Source organism: Fringilla coelebs, assembly GCF_963513975.1.
Source record: "Fringilla coelebs genome assembly, chromosome: 9".
In the NCBI taxonomy this organism is placed as follows: Eukaryota; Metazoa; Chordata; class Aves; order Passeriformes; family Fringillidae; genus Fringilla; species Fringilla coelebs.
The window spans coordinates 22,412,741-22,427,823 of NC_140067.1; the positions used below are offsets into that span (position 1 = coordinate 22,412,741).

The 15,083-nt window shown below is 37.7% G+C and overlaps 1 protein-coding gene across 1 annotated transcript in view; it reads left to right on the forward strand.

Moving 5' to 3' along the window:
- DENND1B (DENN domain containing 1B) overlaps positions 1-15,083 on the forward strand; it is a 149,273-nt gene that overhangs the window by 986 nt on the left and 133,204 nt on the right. Inside the window, exon 2 of the mRNA XM_084211590.1 lies at positions 2,031-2,095. Within this exon, the coding sequence (XP_084067716.1) occupies positions 2,031-2,095 (65 nt within the window). The remainder of the gene's footprint in view (positions 1-2,030; positions 2,096-15,083) is intronic.

The following is a 15,083-nucleotide window of genomic DNA, read 5'->3' on the forward strand; positions in this document are numbered from 1 at the left end:
AAGAAGTTGTTCCTCAGGTTCAGGTGATACTCCCTGTGTTTTAGCTTATGGCCATGGTGGTTGCTTCTGTCATTACGGCGTGGCCGGTGCAGAAGAGGTTCCTTGGGTGCTCGGGAGCACTGCCGTCCAGGCTGCCCTCCGGCAGCGGCCGCCTGCTCTCCTGACATTGAAATTGACAAGATGTTACCCACGGGTTTCGGCAATTGACAAACAGCTCCGTGTCTATATGCGCTGAGCAGGCTGGCACCGCGGAGCTGGCAGGGAAACGAGAGACGAGAGACAGGCTCACAATTCTCAGATTAGTTTGACACATTTTTGACACTTCTGAGCGTAGTGGGATGTGAAGAGTAAACTTCGAAGCATTTTCCTGCAAAAGCAGTTTTAGAGTACTACAGTGAAAGACAGAAGGCAGTATTACTTCAAAGACTTTTTTTGAGTGTAACTCATCTAGGAGTTGAGTTAGAAGCATTCATTTGGTGATTGTAACACAAACTGATTCACATTAGAAAACCCCAGCCTGAGTAGATAAACCGAAGGCCTAAGCTAGAGCAATGTCATGGGGAGATGTCATTTCTTTTAAATGAAGAATTTTTGTGGTTCAGTTTTCTAGGTGACTCAACCAAGCATAGCCTTATCAGTTTCATTCTGAACCTGCTCACCAGCCAGAGGAACAATGGACAGTTTAACACCAGAGTAAATCTCCAATGTCCTGGACTTACACTGTTGTAACTCAGACCAGAATTTCATCTCCTGTGTGCAGGATCAGTAGATAAAGGATTTCCCCAACAAAATGCTTTAAAATGCAAGGAAAGAGTGTGATATGGGCAGGTTATGTCTTCATAATGTGAATTAGACTATAATTGTGTATCTCAATTGATGATGGTGCTGAGGTCAGTGAAAGCATGTACTGAATCAATTAATTTGTGACAGTTGAGCATTTCCCTGGCTCAGCCTTTGGATTTCATTCAATACTTTATTTAAAGAAACAACAGTGTTTCAATTTGCTGTATGCTTTATGTGAAGCATTCTAGAAACCTGGAACCAAGTCTTGTTTTTTGGGTTTTTGTTTTTTTTTTTTTCCTATGCCTAAAACTCCAGCTGATTTCAATGGGAGTGTTACACAAGACAGGAGTTCCAGTGTGAGCCTTTTATGTGGTTAAATAGATAATTGATATGGGCGCGGTTATACCGCTTGTTTTTAATATAAATAGCAGTGTGCTTGGTAGGCAGAGAGGGGTGGATGGCATGGTAATGTCATTTAGACGTGTTTCAATGAATATGTAGTTTGGGATTAGGTTGAGTGTTAATTGCTGTTGGCACACGCAGTTTGTTATTATCATCAGGTGGAAGAGGCGCCGGCCGTCACACGCAGCTGCCCTTGATGGCTACTGCAGATAGGGAGGCTCCGTCGTCCTGGCTAGCTCGGGCTTGTGGCCGTCCCCACTTAGTGCACTCGTGTTGGCTCTCGCAGTGAATCACGCCTGAGGTTCAGCCTTTAGAGGCCCAGCTGGCGATCAATATCTGGTGAACGAGGCAGCCAAACGATTCTCGGCCTTGGGGTGGTAATCAGGTGCATTTAAAGGACAGCGGCTAAACACAGTGAATTAAAATGGAAGTCTAATGATGGGCTATTCCTGCTTAGTAGAAATAAGACATAGCTTTAGAAAAGGCTGCCTTCGACTCCATTAATGTTGCAGGTTGATTGATTGATAAGGAGCTTAGTAGCTCTTTTTTCTCAACTGTTAGATGAGGTATGTTGAAGTGACTTAAAAGCTATTTGATATATAAGGCAGTGACAATAAAATATAAATAAATTGCACAGTTTAGCTTGTTTAGCTTTCTTATTCCTTTCTTAGGGCTGTATAGGGAAATGTGACTTTTTGGTTCTTCCTTAGAACTAATCTGAGTACTAATTTTGTTTTAATATTTTAATTCTATTTATTCTTCTACAAAAAGAATGGAAAGAATATGACAGTAGAAATAAGATCTGAAATATGTATATGATAATTGGTTGTGTTTGTTTCTTCTAGGGAAAATCCGGAACGTACCTTTGATTTGGTACTGAAAGTAAAATGCCAAGCTTCAGAAAATGAAGGTAATACAGTGTGCCTAAGATATTTATATAGAGAAATGAGAGCTAGAAAAAAATACTTGGCATCCCAATCTAGTGTTATTTTATACTTTGAATTGCTTTTGGACTGAGATTGTATTAGAATGTGCCTATGATTATTTTTTTGCTTTTTAAAATCTATTACTTTTAGTTGTTGTGGGGTTTTGTTATGTTTTCCTTTTAGCTGTTGTAAAAATATTTTTGTTCTCCATTATATGTTTGCAAAACATGGACTTGAAATGTATTTCCTACTCTTAAAATGTTGATTTTGTGTAAGATTTCATTTTAGAAGAACAGTTGACTTCTGTCTATCAGGGGAATGTTAATTTTGGTCAGTGTGATAGAGAGAAAGTAAGTTATTATCTGAAAAACAATAGGAAGAGACTTTCTTTGTAGCTCATGTTTGGCAGCTGCCTTGGTTTGCTACACCATACAAACAGCAATGAGAACTGCCTTAAGCTTGTATCAGCCGTCACTTTCACATCTCTATAAACACGAAGTAAAGACCTCTATAAACAAGAGGTAAAAGAGATGTAGTAGTGCAAGAGTTGTCTGAGAGAGGCTTTTTTTTTTTCTCATGGGTAAAAAGAAGATGGGCTTTCCAGTACTGAAATTAAAGTGACCTCTTGAAAGTCCACTGGGGGAACTCGGTTCATGTTCTCATGCGAGGTTGTTGGCCTTACAAAAGCAAAGGGAGAGGAGGAGTCTTGTCGGGGTTGTATTGTAGTCATGTTAGTCTGTGACAGCTGTGTCTTAATCACAACTATAAAAACAATAAACTACATCTTAAAATAGACTATATTTCTTGTCCTACTGTGCTAATGGATACTGGTTCCAGAGTTTACTACTTTAACAAGTAAGAGGTCTGCAGAAGTTTATAGCCCCAAACTATTCCTTTTTTTTTTTTTTTTTTAATATATTTCAGATAGTGTTTCTTTTAGTGTGGGTTGTAGGATTGTGCCTAATGTGTTTGGAAAAACCCTTATTTTTGTTGAAGCTAAACAATTGTAGGTCTTCAGGTCTTTTAATTATTTTTGTTACCAGCCAGCATCCTCCAGTTTTTTTATTTGGTGTTGGTATTGTCATAGTTTGGCAAATCAGGTGGACTTTCCTAACTGTGATCATTGTTGTGGCTTGGATCACATGGTACTCCGCCTACTTTTCTCTTCCTTTTGCAGTTTTTGCCTTAGTGATTTCATAGATGATGTCTGGGAATGCTGCTTAGCTACTTGACTTGGATTTGTTTCTCCTTGCATTGTTCTTTTAGTTTCTGCCCCCACCCAATATCCCTTCCTGGGGGCCTGTTCACGTCTTGGCTTAGGCCCAGCTTCAGGCTGCAGATTTTATTCCCTTTCTTCCTTTTCTCCCCTGAGAGCTACACTGTTGGTAATCCTTCCAGGTCTTCATCTTGAAGTCTTGAAAAGTGTGGGCTCTTTCCTTCTGTGATGAGAACATGGATCTATACCCTTTTAATTCCTTTTATCTTCTGTTTGACTTCTCATTTTTCTTGTGCATCTTTCTGCCACTGCTGCCATAAGAAACCACTTCTCATTGAGTGCAGCTCTGTGAATGACTGCCTACACCTGAATTTTGGTCATAGGCACTTCCCTTGTCTCTCTTGCTTGGTAGTTTTGCTGTTTATCACTTGTCCTTGTGGAGAGAAGCATCTTTAAGAAATCTGTGTGTCTCTTTGCTCTGTGACATGAATTAATGTAGGGACTGTTTGTGACTGTATTGTGGTTGCATTTTCTGCTATTCCCCTTTTTGTCACAATTGCTTCTATGCTCTGTGGGCTCTGTTGGTTCATGGGGTGGCCAAAGATAGGAAGGAGGTTTGATACCAGTAATTTTTTGGAGTCTGCACTGTATAACTGGTGAGGGGCTTAGGGGTCTTTAGCTGGCCTGCAGCTTGTGTTGATTCTTGCATGCATCCAGAGATCAGGACAAAAGTACAGTCCCTTTTGCCAATCTAACAGTGCTGGCTGAATATTCCAGTTACCATCCTGTTGTACTTGGTGACCCATCTGGGATTTGTTTTAATGTCTTTCATATCATACCTAATTCAGATAACAAACTCACTCCACTGAGGGCTTGACATCATATTTACATATGGTATTATGAGCACAGTGATGTATCAAATTAATATATCTGAATGTTAAAGTTATCTAAAGGAAATTCACAAGGGACAAAAGTGTATTGTCTTCACTGCCACTTTAGAAATGGAACACAGGGCTTGTCATGCAAAACAGGGAGCTTTCAAGGTTGGTTTATTATAAGGCCTAACAAATTTGACAGTTACCCTGTATTGTAGGTCTTGCCTTTAAATAGATTTTCATGCTAGGATAATCTTTTGAATATATCATACTTGAAAACATGATCCATTCACCTGGTTCTTTGCTCATGCCTCTTTCTTTCTTATGAAAGAGATTTGTGTTTAAATAGGGGCTTTCTCCCTCGCATCCCATCTGCTCCTTGTACTTGATCCTGAAGCTATGTCAGGACTGAATTTGTGACATCACTGTCACCAGTGTTGCCGTGGAAATATCACAGCCACAAAATTATGATCTCCCTGCATGAGTGAGCAGCAGGAGAAGCTGACTTAGGAGCGAGGAAGACCTTAAAGTGACCCGTGTATCTCTAAGCTTTTTCTTTTCAAGCTTTGCTGTAGTCTGTGTTCTGCTGTATTTTAATTTCCCTGTGCCAATGTATAACTGTTCTAACAAATCAAAATGGTTGTGGCCTTACTGTATGTGGAGCTCTTACTAAGTTGTTTTTATGAGGATGCTAAATGCCTCCAATAATCTGATCTGATGAAGAATTTTGCTGTTAAAATTGTTTAATGCTTTTGGAAAAGTAGTTTTTCGTATCTTCTTAATTACAACATAGCTCTCCAAGAATGTCAGTTTTTCAAACTTTACATTGTCCTAGGACTCTTCCAGCTGTAAACGATCATACATACATGAAATGCAACAGCATATAGTTTCTTCTATGTGTTAAGAAATTTGTTCTTCAATTATTCCACTAATTATTTTCAACATAGGTGTTTACATTGAGTACAAACTAAAGAGATTCCATCTAAGTTAGTATGAATTTATCACTTCATGTTTGGTAGGTAGCTCTTGAATTGGTTACAGGCTCAGTTGTGCGAGCATGTATTTATTTATAGGTGGATCAAAATTTTGTTTCCCACTGGATATATGGTTTCTGGATTTTTTTTGTGATTTAAGAGTAGCTTACATACTTGAATATTTGTTAGTCTGTTTTAAACTACAGAAATGCACAGTAGCATTGCTAGAACAGTGATCTTCCAACCCTTTCCTCAGGGAAGAAAAGGATACTTTCTACCTAAATATTCTCATAATTCCCTCAACAGTTTAGGATATATGATTAGTGCATTTTCAGAATAAATCTCCAAAGAGGAGACAAAACCCTTAAGACCAACATGAGATTGTAGCCCAGATCATCAGAACTTCAGGTCCTTTGCAGTGCTGAGGGTAGTAAACATCAATTAGTAACCAGTTGATGTGACAGCTTTTACTTAGGAAAATTCATAACCCATTTCTTGCAAGATTTTTGAGATGAATTAGCTTCTGTTCAGCAGAGTTTGCTAAGTGACTGGGACAGAAGTGCTAAGCTATTCTAACAGCCTGGTATTTGCTAATTGTGAATTTGGCTTGCAGCGTGAGTAGCACCTTACAGAAAAAAGCCTTACACTGCCTTCCAGGCAGTTGCATATTTTTGTAATTCTTTTCTGTGTTATTCCTTAATGAACAGCGAACAAGAAAGAGCAAAAATGTGTGCTCAATTTAATATCAGCAGCAGGCTTTCTGTATTAAATTTTCACTTACAGACCCATAGGGCATCTTGATAACAGGTATTATCAAAAGTGCTGTGCTATTTTAAGGACAAGAATTTCTCTTTAGCTTTAGGGTGAAAAGTTTTCTGCACTTTGAGCTGAGTCACCCTTACTGGGTATCAGGAGTAAAGCAGTGGTTCAGTTGTCCTAAGTGCACAGTCTTACATAAGGCTATTGCTCAACAGTTGTACCTACAGCAGCTTTACTCTCCTCCTGGCACTCTTTTGTCCCTTGAAAATTACACTGCAGTTGGCACTGGAAGATGGGTTGGAGCCTAGGAGTTGTCTGAATAAAGCTGCTGCAGCATTTTATTTTTTTTTTTTTGCCATCCAGATCCTTCTATCATGAAAAGTAAATTGAATTTCTGAAAGGTTGATATTTCTGAACTGTTCTGCAGGACATGTCAAAATTAATAGTGCCATTGTAATCTCTGTGAGTAGTGTCTATTTATCTGTGTGTCTGTGAGTACACAAGCATGCACAGGTTGTACACACCTCTAAGTCTGAACTGTGGGTTTGAGTTAAATGGGCAGAGATGGAGCTGGCAATTTAACTCAGTCTATAAATTTTATATCCTGTGCATTGGTTCTATTAAAACTGGGCTGCAGATGCAAAAGGCAGTGCAGATACAGCAGCCAGCAGTAGAAAAGCAATGTGCAACAGCTTCTGTGAACATCAAGTTTTCAGTGTTTCTGTCCACAGTTTCCCGAGAAGATGACTCATATTGGTTTCAGTGTGGTTAAGAGAGTCCTGTTTGCTACACCTTCTTTTTCTTTGATTATAGCACATAAAAAAAAAACAACAGAAAGGCCCCTCAGAGGCTGCAGGTAAATCCAGGAAAGTCAACTACTGAATTGTGGTTTGGGTCTAAAGCAGTCCTGACTGTTAAAGTTTTAATTGAAAACCCTTTTAAAGTACCAGTTCATTTTCTGTCCAATCTAAGAATAATTGTTGGAACACCCATGAAATTTGGTTGCTTTGTCTCTATTTATTTTTTAAATGCTAAGAAGTCTTATATAGCTCTAGGGGTAGATAATGTGATTTCCAGAGAAGGTGTTCAATAGGTTGTGTTGAATTGCATGAATAACTCCTGTAGTTTATTTTGCTTCTGCCAGAATGATAATAAATGTTAGTGATGTGTGATCTCCAAATTATTTTTCTTTAAAGGGTCTTATATTCATTAAATTTTCGAGAAAAAGCCACAAATCCAGTTTAATTGTGTGTTGGTAGAGTTAAAAACTGTATGCATTAAGTCCAGGAATTAATTTAGAAATGCAAAATTCTTTGTATGAGGTTTTACTGCTCTCTCTGTTAAGGTACTAACAAAGCATGTAAATCCAGAAAGGTCCCAATTCCAAAAGCAAGTTTAATGCAGTTGGTAGTTTTGTCCAAGGGTAATCTGTCTTGCTTTGGTAAGGTTTAGATTTAGAGTCTTCCAAAGGTGCCCATAGGATTGTGGACAGAGCAAGCACCACTTATTCTTCTTCTATTTTTTTCTTCACTCTAGAGAGTTGTTAACCACATTCTCTGAGCCACTGGGTGCAACATGCTGATCAAGATAACTTCTTTCCTCTGCTCTACATTTTTTGCACAGTATCTCTTGAACTTGATGAAAAAGATAATTCTATCAGAGTAACACATGAAGAAGTCTGCAGGATTTTTTTTGAGAGCAGTAAAAGCTTTTGATGCAGTGTTTACATACTGCTAACCTTTTCCCCTGTTGGTTTTAGCTGGAAGGGTACTAAATAAGTACTGGCCCCCATAAAATTAGGTTTCTCTACTTTTTTAAAGCATGCTCTGTTCTTCAGGTGACTGTGGAGAGCAACTATGTGTTGCTATGAACTAGATAAGCTTTCTTAAAGTGTCTCATTTATGTGTATATTTTAGTCTCAAATACTGTACTAACATTAGAATTTTTCAATTGGTAAAATGTGATTTGACAGCATTGGATATCTGCTTATAGTCTTAGCTTAGATGCAGTTTTTGTGTATTAGAAAAAATCCCCTTTGTTTTTATAATCTTCAGAAGTTTCATTAACATCCGCCCCCCTGCCCCAACTCATTAACTCATATGTTATTTAGGTTAGTGCTACTTCCCTATAGTGGTTTCTTGCTATTCTGTTGAAATTTCAAAGCTAAAAAGGACATTTAATCCAGACTAGTTTCTCTAGGATTGATTGATGAGGAGAAGAAAATATCACAGTCTTTTGTTGAGGGTTGTGTAAATGCTTTGAAGACAAAAGCAGGTAGTATATGAAAAGCAGGTAGATCATCACTTGTGTCCTTTAGACAAAACCAAGGAATATGAACCAGAGTTTGGCTGAAGTTCTCTAGTGTACAAACACCAAGCATAGCTGTAAATCCTTCATAAATTATAAACTTTAAACCCTCCACTTGTAGCTAAATGAGTAATTTCATTGTGTTCAAATTTCTGGCATTTAATTGGAAAGCCCCTGAGGGTATGAACAATGTCTTCTGTGTGTTTGGACTGTCACTAGCACAGAGTGGGTGTTGGAAAATTATGAACAACAAAACCAATTAAGACAAGAATGATTTTGCATCTAAGATAAAGACTGGCATTTTGATGCTTTTTACCTTTTCCTTCTTTTCTCCAGAGACTGAGAAATGCAGTGTAGTCTCTACAGTTTTCAGCTTCTCCACAGATGCAAAAACGTGGAGGAAAGTGTTGCTTCTTTTTAGTGTCTCATTTCCTACAGATCTTTTTTTTCCACCAACCTCCAGAGATTCTTGGATGTATGTGTAATTTGGAGGTGGGTGCAGATATGTGTGTGTAGGAGGGGAAGGGGTGAGAGCTGCTGAAGAAATAGGTCAAGGAAGCCCTTTCTCCTATCTCGCCTGCATTCTTTACCAGGGTGAAGAGACCTCAGTGGGGAGGGCCGACCCTGCTCCCCGGCAGCCAGAGGACAGTCCTGGGAGGAGTGGCAGGCTCTGCTTTACTGCAGAGATTCCAGCTGCAGTGATGTGGGGGCAGGCGCTGTGCTATCTCTGCTGGTAGAGATGAAGTATTCCCCTGCAGGCACTTGCCTGGCTGTGTCAGTTTTTCTTGTAATGCCATATGCCACTTTCAGCAGGGTGATGGGGTTTTGGACAGTGAAATTAAAAGTGAAAAACTTGAGGAGCTAAGGAATATAAATACTAAGCTGGTATAAAAAGGATTTTATATAAAATTGAGTAAAATGAACCAACTAGTATTAGTAAAACTAAATATAAGTTGAAAACAGCCATGTGTGTAATGTAGTCAATCAGTATGAAAGTTGATGTTCTTTTTTCAAATTTAATTTTAGTTTCGTTTTAGTACTTCACTATTTGAGATGGCTGCCTGGGGGATAGTTTGTGGGCTTTTAAATTGCTTGCATTCAGAAGTGTTAAGAGTTTGCATATTTTCCTAAGCTAAAGTCAGTATGCTTCAGCCCTCCCACACACTGAACAGCCAGCCCATCTTACATAGAGATTTATCTTTCTTCAATGGGATATTTTATGCTGCTTCCTCTCTTTATATATAATGTTAGGACTTTTTTAATACAAGGAGGATTTAAAATCTGATGAAAAAACTTTGAAAACTGGTTCAACTTCCAAGCTATAAAATATTTTTTTTCAAAGCTGTAAGACAGTTCTCTGTCAACCACTAATTTGAAGAGGCTGAAGTGTAGGGTTTCCTGTCTGGTTAACAAAAATAGTTTTAAAATTCTTTTTCCTTTGCCACTGAAGATATTATCTGGAGAATGGCAGATACCTATAGATGCACATGCTCATCATCTTGCTGTTGAAATAGATACTTTTGTATGTAAATAAAATAAAACATGGTCAGGGTTACAAAGGGAAGAGTTACATAAGTGCTTGTGAAGGGCTTAAAAACCCCTGAAGCCAAGTAAAGTGCTATTTTTATTCCTTAAAGTAATGTCGTAAGAGCAATTTGAGCTTAGCATTGCTTTGCAACAAGTATGTTAAGAATCTATGTATTTTCTATATTTACCACACAGGCTGATGTGTGATAACTCCAAGATCCTGGTAAAAACATGATATTTACAGGCAAATACTTAGGGTGGAAGATTCTGTGTGACTGACAGATAAAGTGAAAAATTGCTGAAAACATTAACTTCTGATATTTGCCTTTAATATTTTTCCATATATTCTGGAGAATTGTAGCTTTATGCTTAGAACTGAATAATTTGGGTGAACAAAGACTTTTTATGCTTTGTGAATCTGGCTTAGAAGAAAATTTTAAAACTTAGTACTGGACTTTATTTGGAAAAAAGACGAGAAAAAGCAGAAGTTAAGAAAAAAGGCCTGAACAAGATTTTGGGTGTGGTATCTGTGCTTCCTGCACTGGGAAAGCCAAGGCAGCAGTTTACAGTCATACTGTGTTCCTTTGCAAAATTCTCAATCCTTGTTTGGAATGTTTTGTCCAAGTGTTAAATCCTCAATTAGAAACAAGGTTTGAACAACACCCTTAGATTATATTTCCTGGATCTGGTTTCTTTATGCATTTGAATGGGTATGCAAATGTAGATTGAAACCTAGCTAAAATTGAAAACTTGTGTCCAAAAAGAGCATATTGGTTAGGCTTTCTGTGGGACATGCTTTTAAAACTTTCTTAGGTAATGGCAAGTTTGATCATCATAGAGGCATAATCATCATAACCAAGGTATTTTTCTGTAAGTTCTTTGACACTGCATTGTTCCTTAAAATCAGAACCATGGAATGACACAAATACTTCTTGTCCATCTGACTTTAGATGCCCTTCAATATCAAGGGTTTCATTTGTTGCACCACTTGAGCCGGTATTAGAGCACATATAAGTATTAAATTATGTTGCCATTGTGTAGATGGGGTGAAATGTTTGCTTTTGGGAGGAGGCAGTTCTTTTGCTGTGTCAAAGGACTAGCTAAATGCAAAAATCTGCTTAGTGTTAAATATTAGATGCTAAATATTGAATTTAACTGTATTGAGATAGTTGCACTTGACGCAGAGAAGCCATGCTGATAATGATCATAGGCACAGCATTATTTCCTTCAGAAGTTACAAAGAAAAGCTTAACATTTTAAAGCAGTTGTTTCTAGGAATGAAATTGAGTTATTATGGAGTAGTGATACTTTTTATATCCTCAGGTTAAGATGCAGTGCAAAAAAAAAAAAAAAGAAAGAGTGGTTTGTGCTACATTGAATGTGTTTGTGTTCTGTTTAAATGCAAAATAAGAAAAAGTAGCAGCATAAAGGTAAAGGACAAGGGTTGTGTGGTAATTGCTAACTTACCTAGAGATCTTTAAGTCTATAATGAGTTTGAAATAATGGAGTAAAACCACTGTGCCTTAGCGTGTCAAGAGGGAAACAGTTATTGTAACATAGTCTTGCTGGCAGGACCTGATCCTTTATGTAACCTGCTCCCATCTTCTGGAGATCCTTTGGCTCCTAAGCTGTATTTGCTGTTTGTGTTTCACTTCAAATAGCTGGCACTGCTAAAAGCATGTGAGGGAAGCATCCTTCCTGCTTTTGGTGGCACCTGACAGGCTGGCTCTGTGGGCATGCTCGCCATCCAGCTGCTGGGGCTGCCTCTGGAACTGACAGGGGAAGTTCATTATGCAGGTCACATAGGGAGGGACCAATGGGATTTTCATGCATTCAGTGTAGCATTGGCTGTTGATTCATCCCTTAGTGTTGATTTCAAGTATTTCAGGTTTGCTAAAGTAAATGTACTGCCAGTTCAGGAAGCTAAACACAGCTAGGTACGCCTTTACTCTGTCCTACTATCTTCCTGTTGGCTTTGTGTTGGAATCTGTTTGGGTTTTGTTAAACTCTTGTCCTGTTTTTGAAGAAATGGGTTTGACAACTGTGGTGGTTTTTCCCAGTTTTTCTGTTCACAACAATATTTAGCTCCTGAGAAAAAACCTGCATACTCAAAGTTAGACCCCTGTCACCTCTGGGCAGGTGTAGATTTGGAGATAGATTAAATTTTCATTTTGTGTAAACAGAATTCTGGCTAAAGACCACAATTGTATTAAATTGGTATCATGCAATTCATAGAATTGAAAATAGTTAACAGCATTGTGACACAGCAGAAGAAATTCTGATGAATTTTGTGTCCAGGAAAGACCTTTGCTGGTATTCATCCTCTAGGTGATTTTCCCCTCTAAGAATACTGCCAGCTTAACAAGAAGTTAAGTTCATTAGCTACTAGGAAACTGTTGCTGTCACATCAGAGGAGGCTGTGATGTCAGTGGTTCTGTGCCAGGACAAGTAAAGCTTCCTGACACCGAAACTGAGTTAGGTGAGGTTTTGAGCATTCAGTTTCAGTTTCAATCCGGCATTTTAATTGGTTCATCTGAGTAAACTTGTTTTAGATTCTGGGAATGGGCATGTTGCATGCAATGTAAGTATGTGTTTCCATCTGCTTTTAACTTGGGTTTGGAGCCCTCTAGCACCTTACTTGTTCTAGTCTAAAAATGCTTTTACAAGTGTCAAGCAAGACAAAAAAAGTCAGAACTAGCAAGTGTAATTAATAAGTAAGGAATTTATAAAGCACTTTTTTCCTTGGTCTTGATATAATATGCTGTATTATACAGAGAATTATTGGAAAGATATATCCTTTTGCATTCTGGTTGTGATGTTAGAAATTAATACTAATGACACTGCTTGACCAAAAAAAAAGCTTTAGATGAGCACCCTTTAAGTGCCTGGGTAAAAACATTTTTCATTGGCAATAAAAACGTTAATAAACTAAAGCCCGTCTTAAACTGTGTGGCAGCTAGTGATGGTGACTCTCTTATTTTTAAATAAATAATTTTGAGTGATGTTACTGGACACTGACATAGCAGACTGTCATTGAGAATACTTGTTGGTTCTTGCAGTCCTTGGAGGGAATTTGCATTGTGTTTTCAGCAGGGAACAAAGCAGAAATTAGCTCAGCTCCTGGTATTGGGGAAAGTGATGAAGGACAGGGTAAAGCAGCTCAAACAACAATAATAAAAATTTACTAAACTACCAGAATTTTCAGTGGAAGTCAAGTAAGATGAATTTTGGAAATAAAAAGGTAGCGAATTGTGTTGGCTATGGTCAGCAGAGCTCTTGAAGCCAGTAAATCCATGAGGATGGGCAGATCCCAAGCACTTGCTCTGTTATTGCTGGGGAGCATGAGCTTGGTCTCTGCTTATATATGATCTGCTTCTTGCAGTTTAAATAGATAAGGAAGATCTGAAACTACAGCGAGCATTGAAGATCTAAAAAGAGAGAAATATTTTGCTTCCAGCCTGAAATTATTATTATTAGTTCAATCTCTGGGTTTGCCTGACCCTCCTGATGTGGGTATGCATGTCTCTCATCTTTGAAATACAGATTTTTCTCTGCATTTCTCAGAAAACTTTGTGGTAACAACATTTGCTGTAAGAGAACCCAGCTTTGTGGCTTCTCGTATCTTGGTGTTTTGGATGCATTCTGTGGCTGCTGGACCTTCATAAACTGGAAAATACTCTGCGTGGTAATCTGTGTGAAAATAAGGATACCTTGTTATGAGATGTTCTCTGCAAAAGGAGAGTATGCAGTAGAAATTTTAGCTTTCTGGTGAACAGTGGCTGTACTTCATAGGCTCTCCAACTTTTAAAATATTCAACAACCCATCTAAAAGGAGAGAGAAGTACTAACTATAAAAATTGGAATGTGTATTCAGTCACTTCATAAGTAAGATGCGGCCTAGGATTGCAGAATGATCTATGCATTCAGCAGTTAACATTATCATTAATGACTTTAGTAAAAGAGCCTGGAATTAATTGTACTTAGGACAGTTGCAGAGGTGCTCATTACAGATGTACTGTCGCATGGATTTAGAGCCAATCTGTGTAAAGTAAATATATACCCTCAGAAAATGCAGTTCTGGATTTCTGCTGAGAACATAACTGGGCTCTGTATGCACCCAAACCAGAATTTCTCACATTATGTCCTCAGAACATAATGGGATTTTATGATCTGATAAAAGAGCATTGTTTGTTTTGTGTCTCACCATGCTCCTCCTTTTGTCTTAATAAACAAGGAAACTTGATGCTGGCATGTAGTACTGGGGGACTTCTGCTACTTCTGTGTATTTTAACACTAGAAATTATTCATCTAAGCATGACCAGTATGTTTTAATTGTCAGTGCACCTTGAAATATTCATCTTTCAGGGAGCAAGACAAAAAGTCTTGCTAGGACAGAAAGTGCCAGAAACAATATTTGCAAACAATGTGATGTTTGGAAGCACTTTGTATGCAGAGAGATCAAAGTAAGTTTGGTCTTTTCTTTCTTTGCTTTGTTTTGTTTTAAGACCTATATTTAGTTAATGTTGCTTTGGGTATGTAGACCAGTATATATTACTTAGCATAGCATTTAGTATAGCAGCTTTGTGCTTGTGCATTGAACACAATGCAAATCATGAAACAGATACAGATTGCTTAATTTGAGAAAAATGTTGAAAGTGTTACAAAAACTGAGAAAGTGCCTTTCTATTAATCAATGTTCCAGAATCTAATTTTTTTTTGTTTTAAGTCATATCAATATATATTCAATTCATATAATTAATAGGAATATTAGAAGTTCTGTCATGTTTGTAAACCAAAAAGAAATTATAGTGTATGTTATCTTAAATTAATATTCTTTTCAGAGAGCAATACTGATCCATTACAAAAAAATAGTATGTTTTGAAAACCAAAGAAACCAAATATGAAATATATAATAATTGTTCTAAAGTTAAATTGCCACGTCATGTTCATATGTGGTTCACCAACATTTATGGAGGCTTTTATTTAACTTCACATTTGCAGGGTATTAGCTAGATGTACTGGAATATTACAAATATGCAGGGTTAGGCAGAGACAGGTTTTTCTTCCAGATCTTATTTGAGCACCAATGGCCAAGAGACATCAATGTTTTCAACTTCATTAGGTTCCTCTTAAGAAAGCATTTACTATAGAGCAGCATTGGAAAATGGTGTTTTGTTGAGATCCGCTAATTGACTCCTCTAATCTGAAATTCTTAAAACATTCTAATAAAATTTTTAGTTGTCATAAGATAAAATATGTGAGCAGTGAAACAAGAATTCTCTTTCATATGTAGCTGTGTTAGAAGTTACGGGCA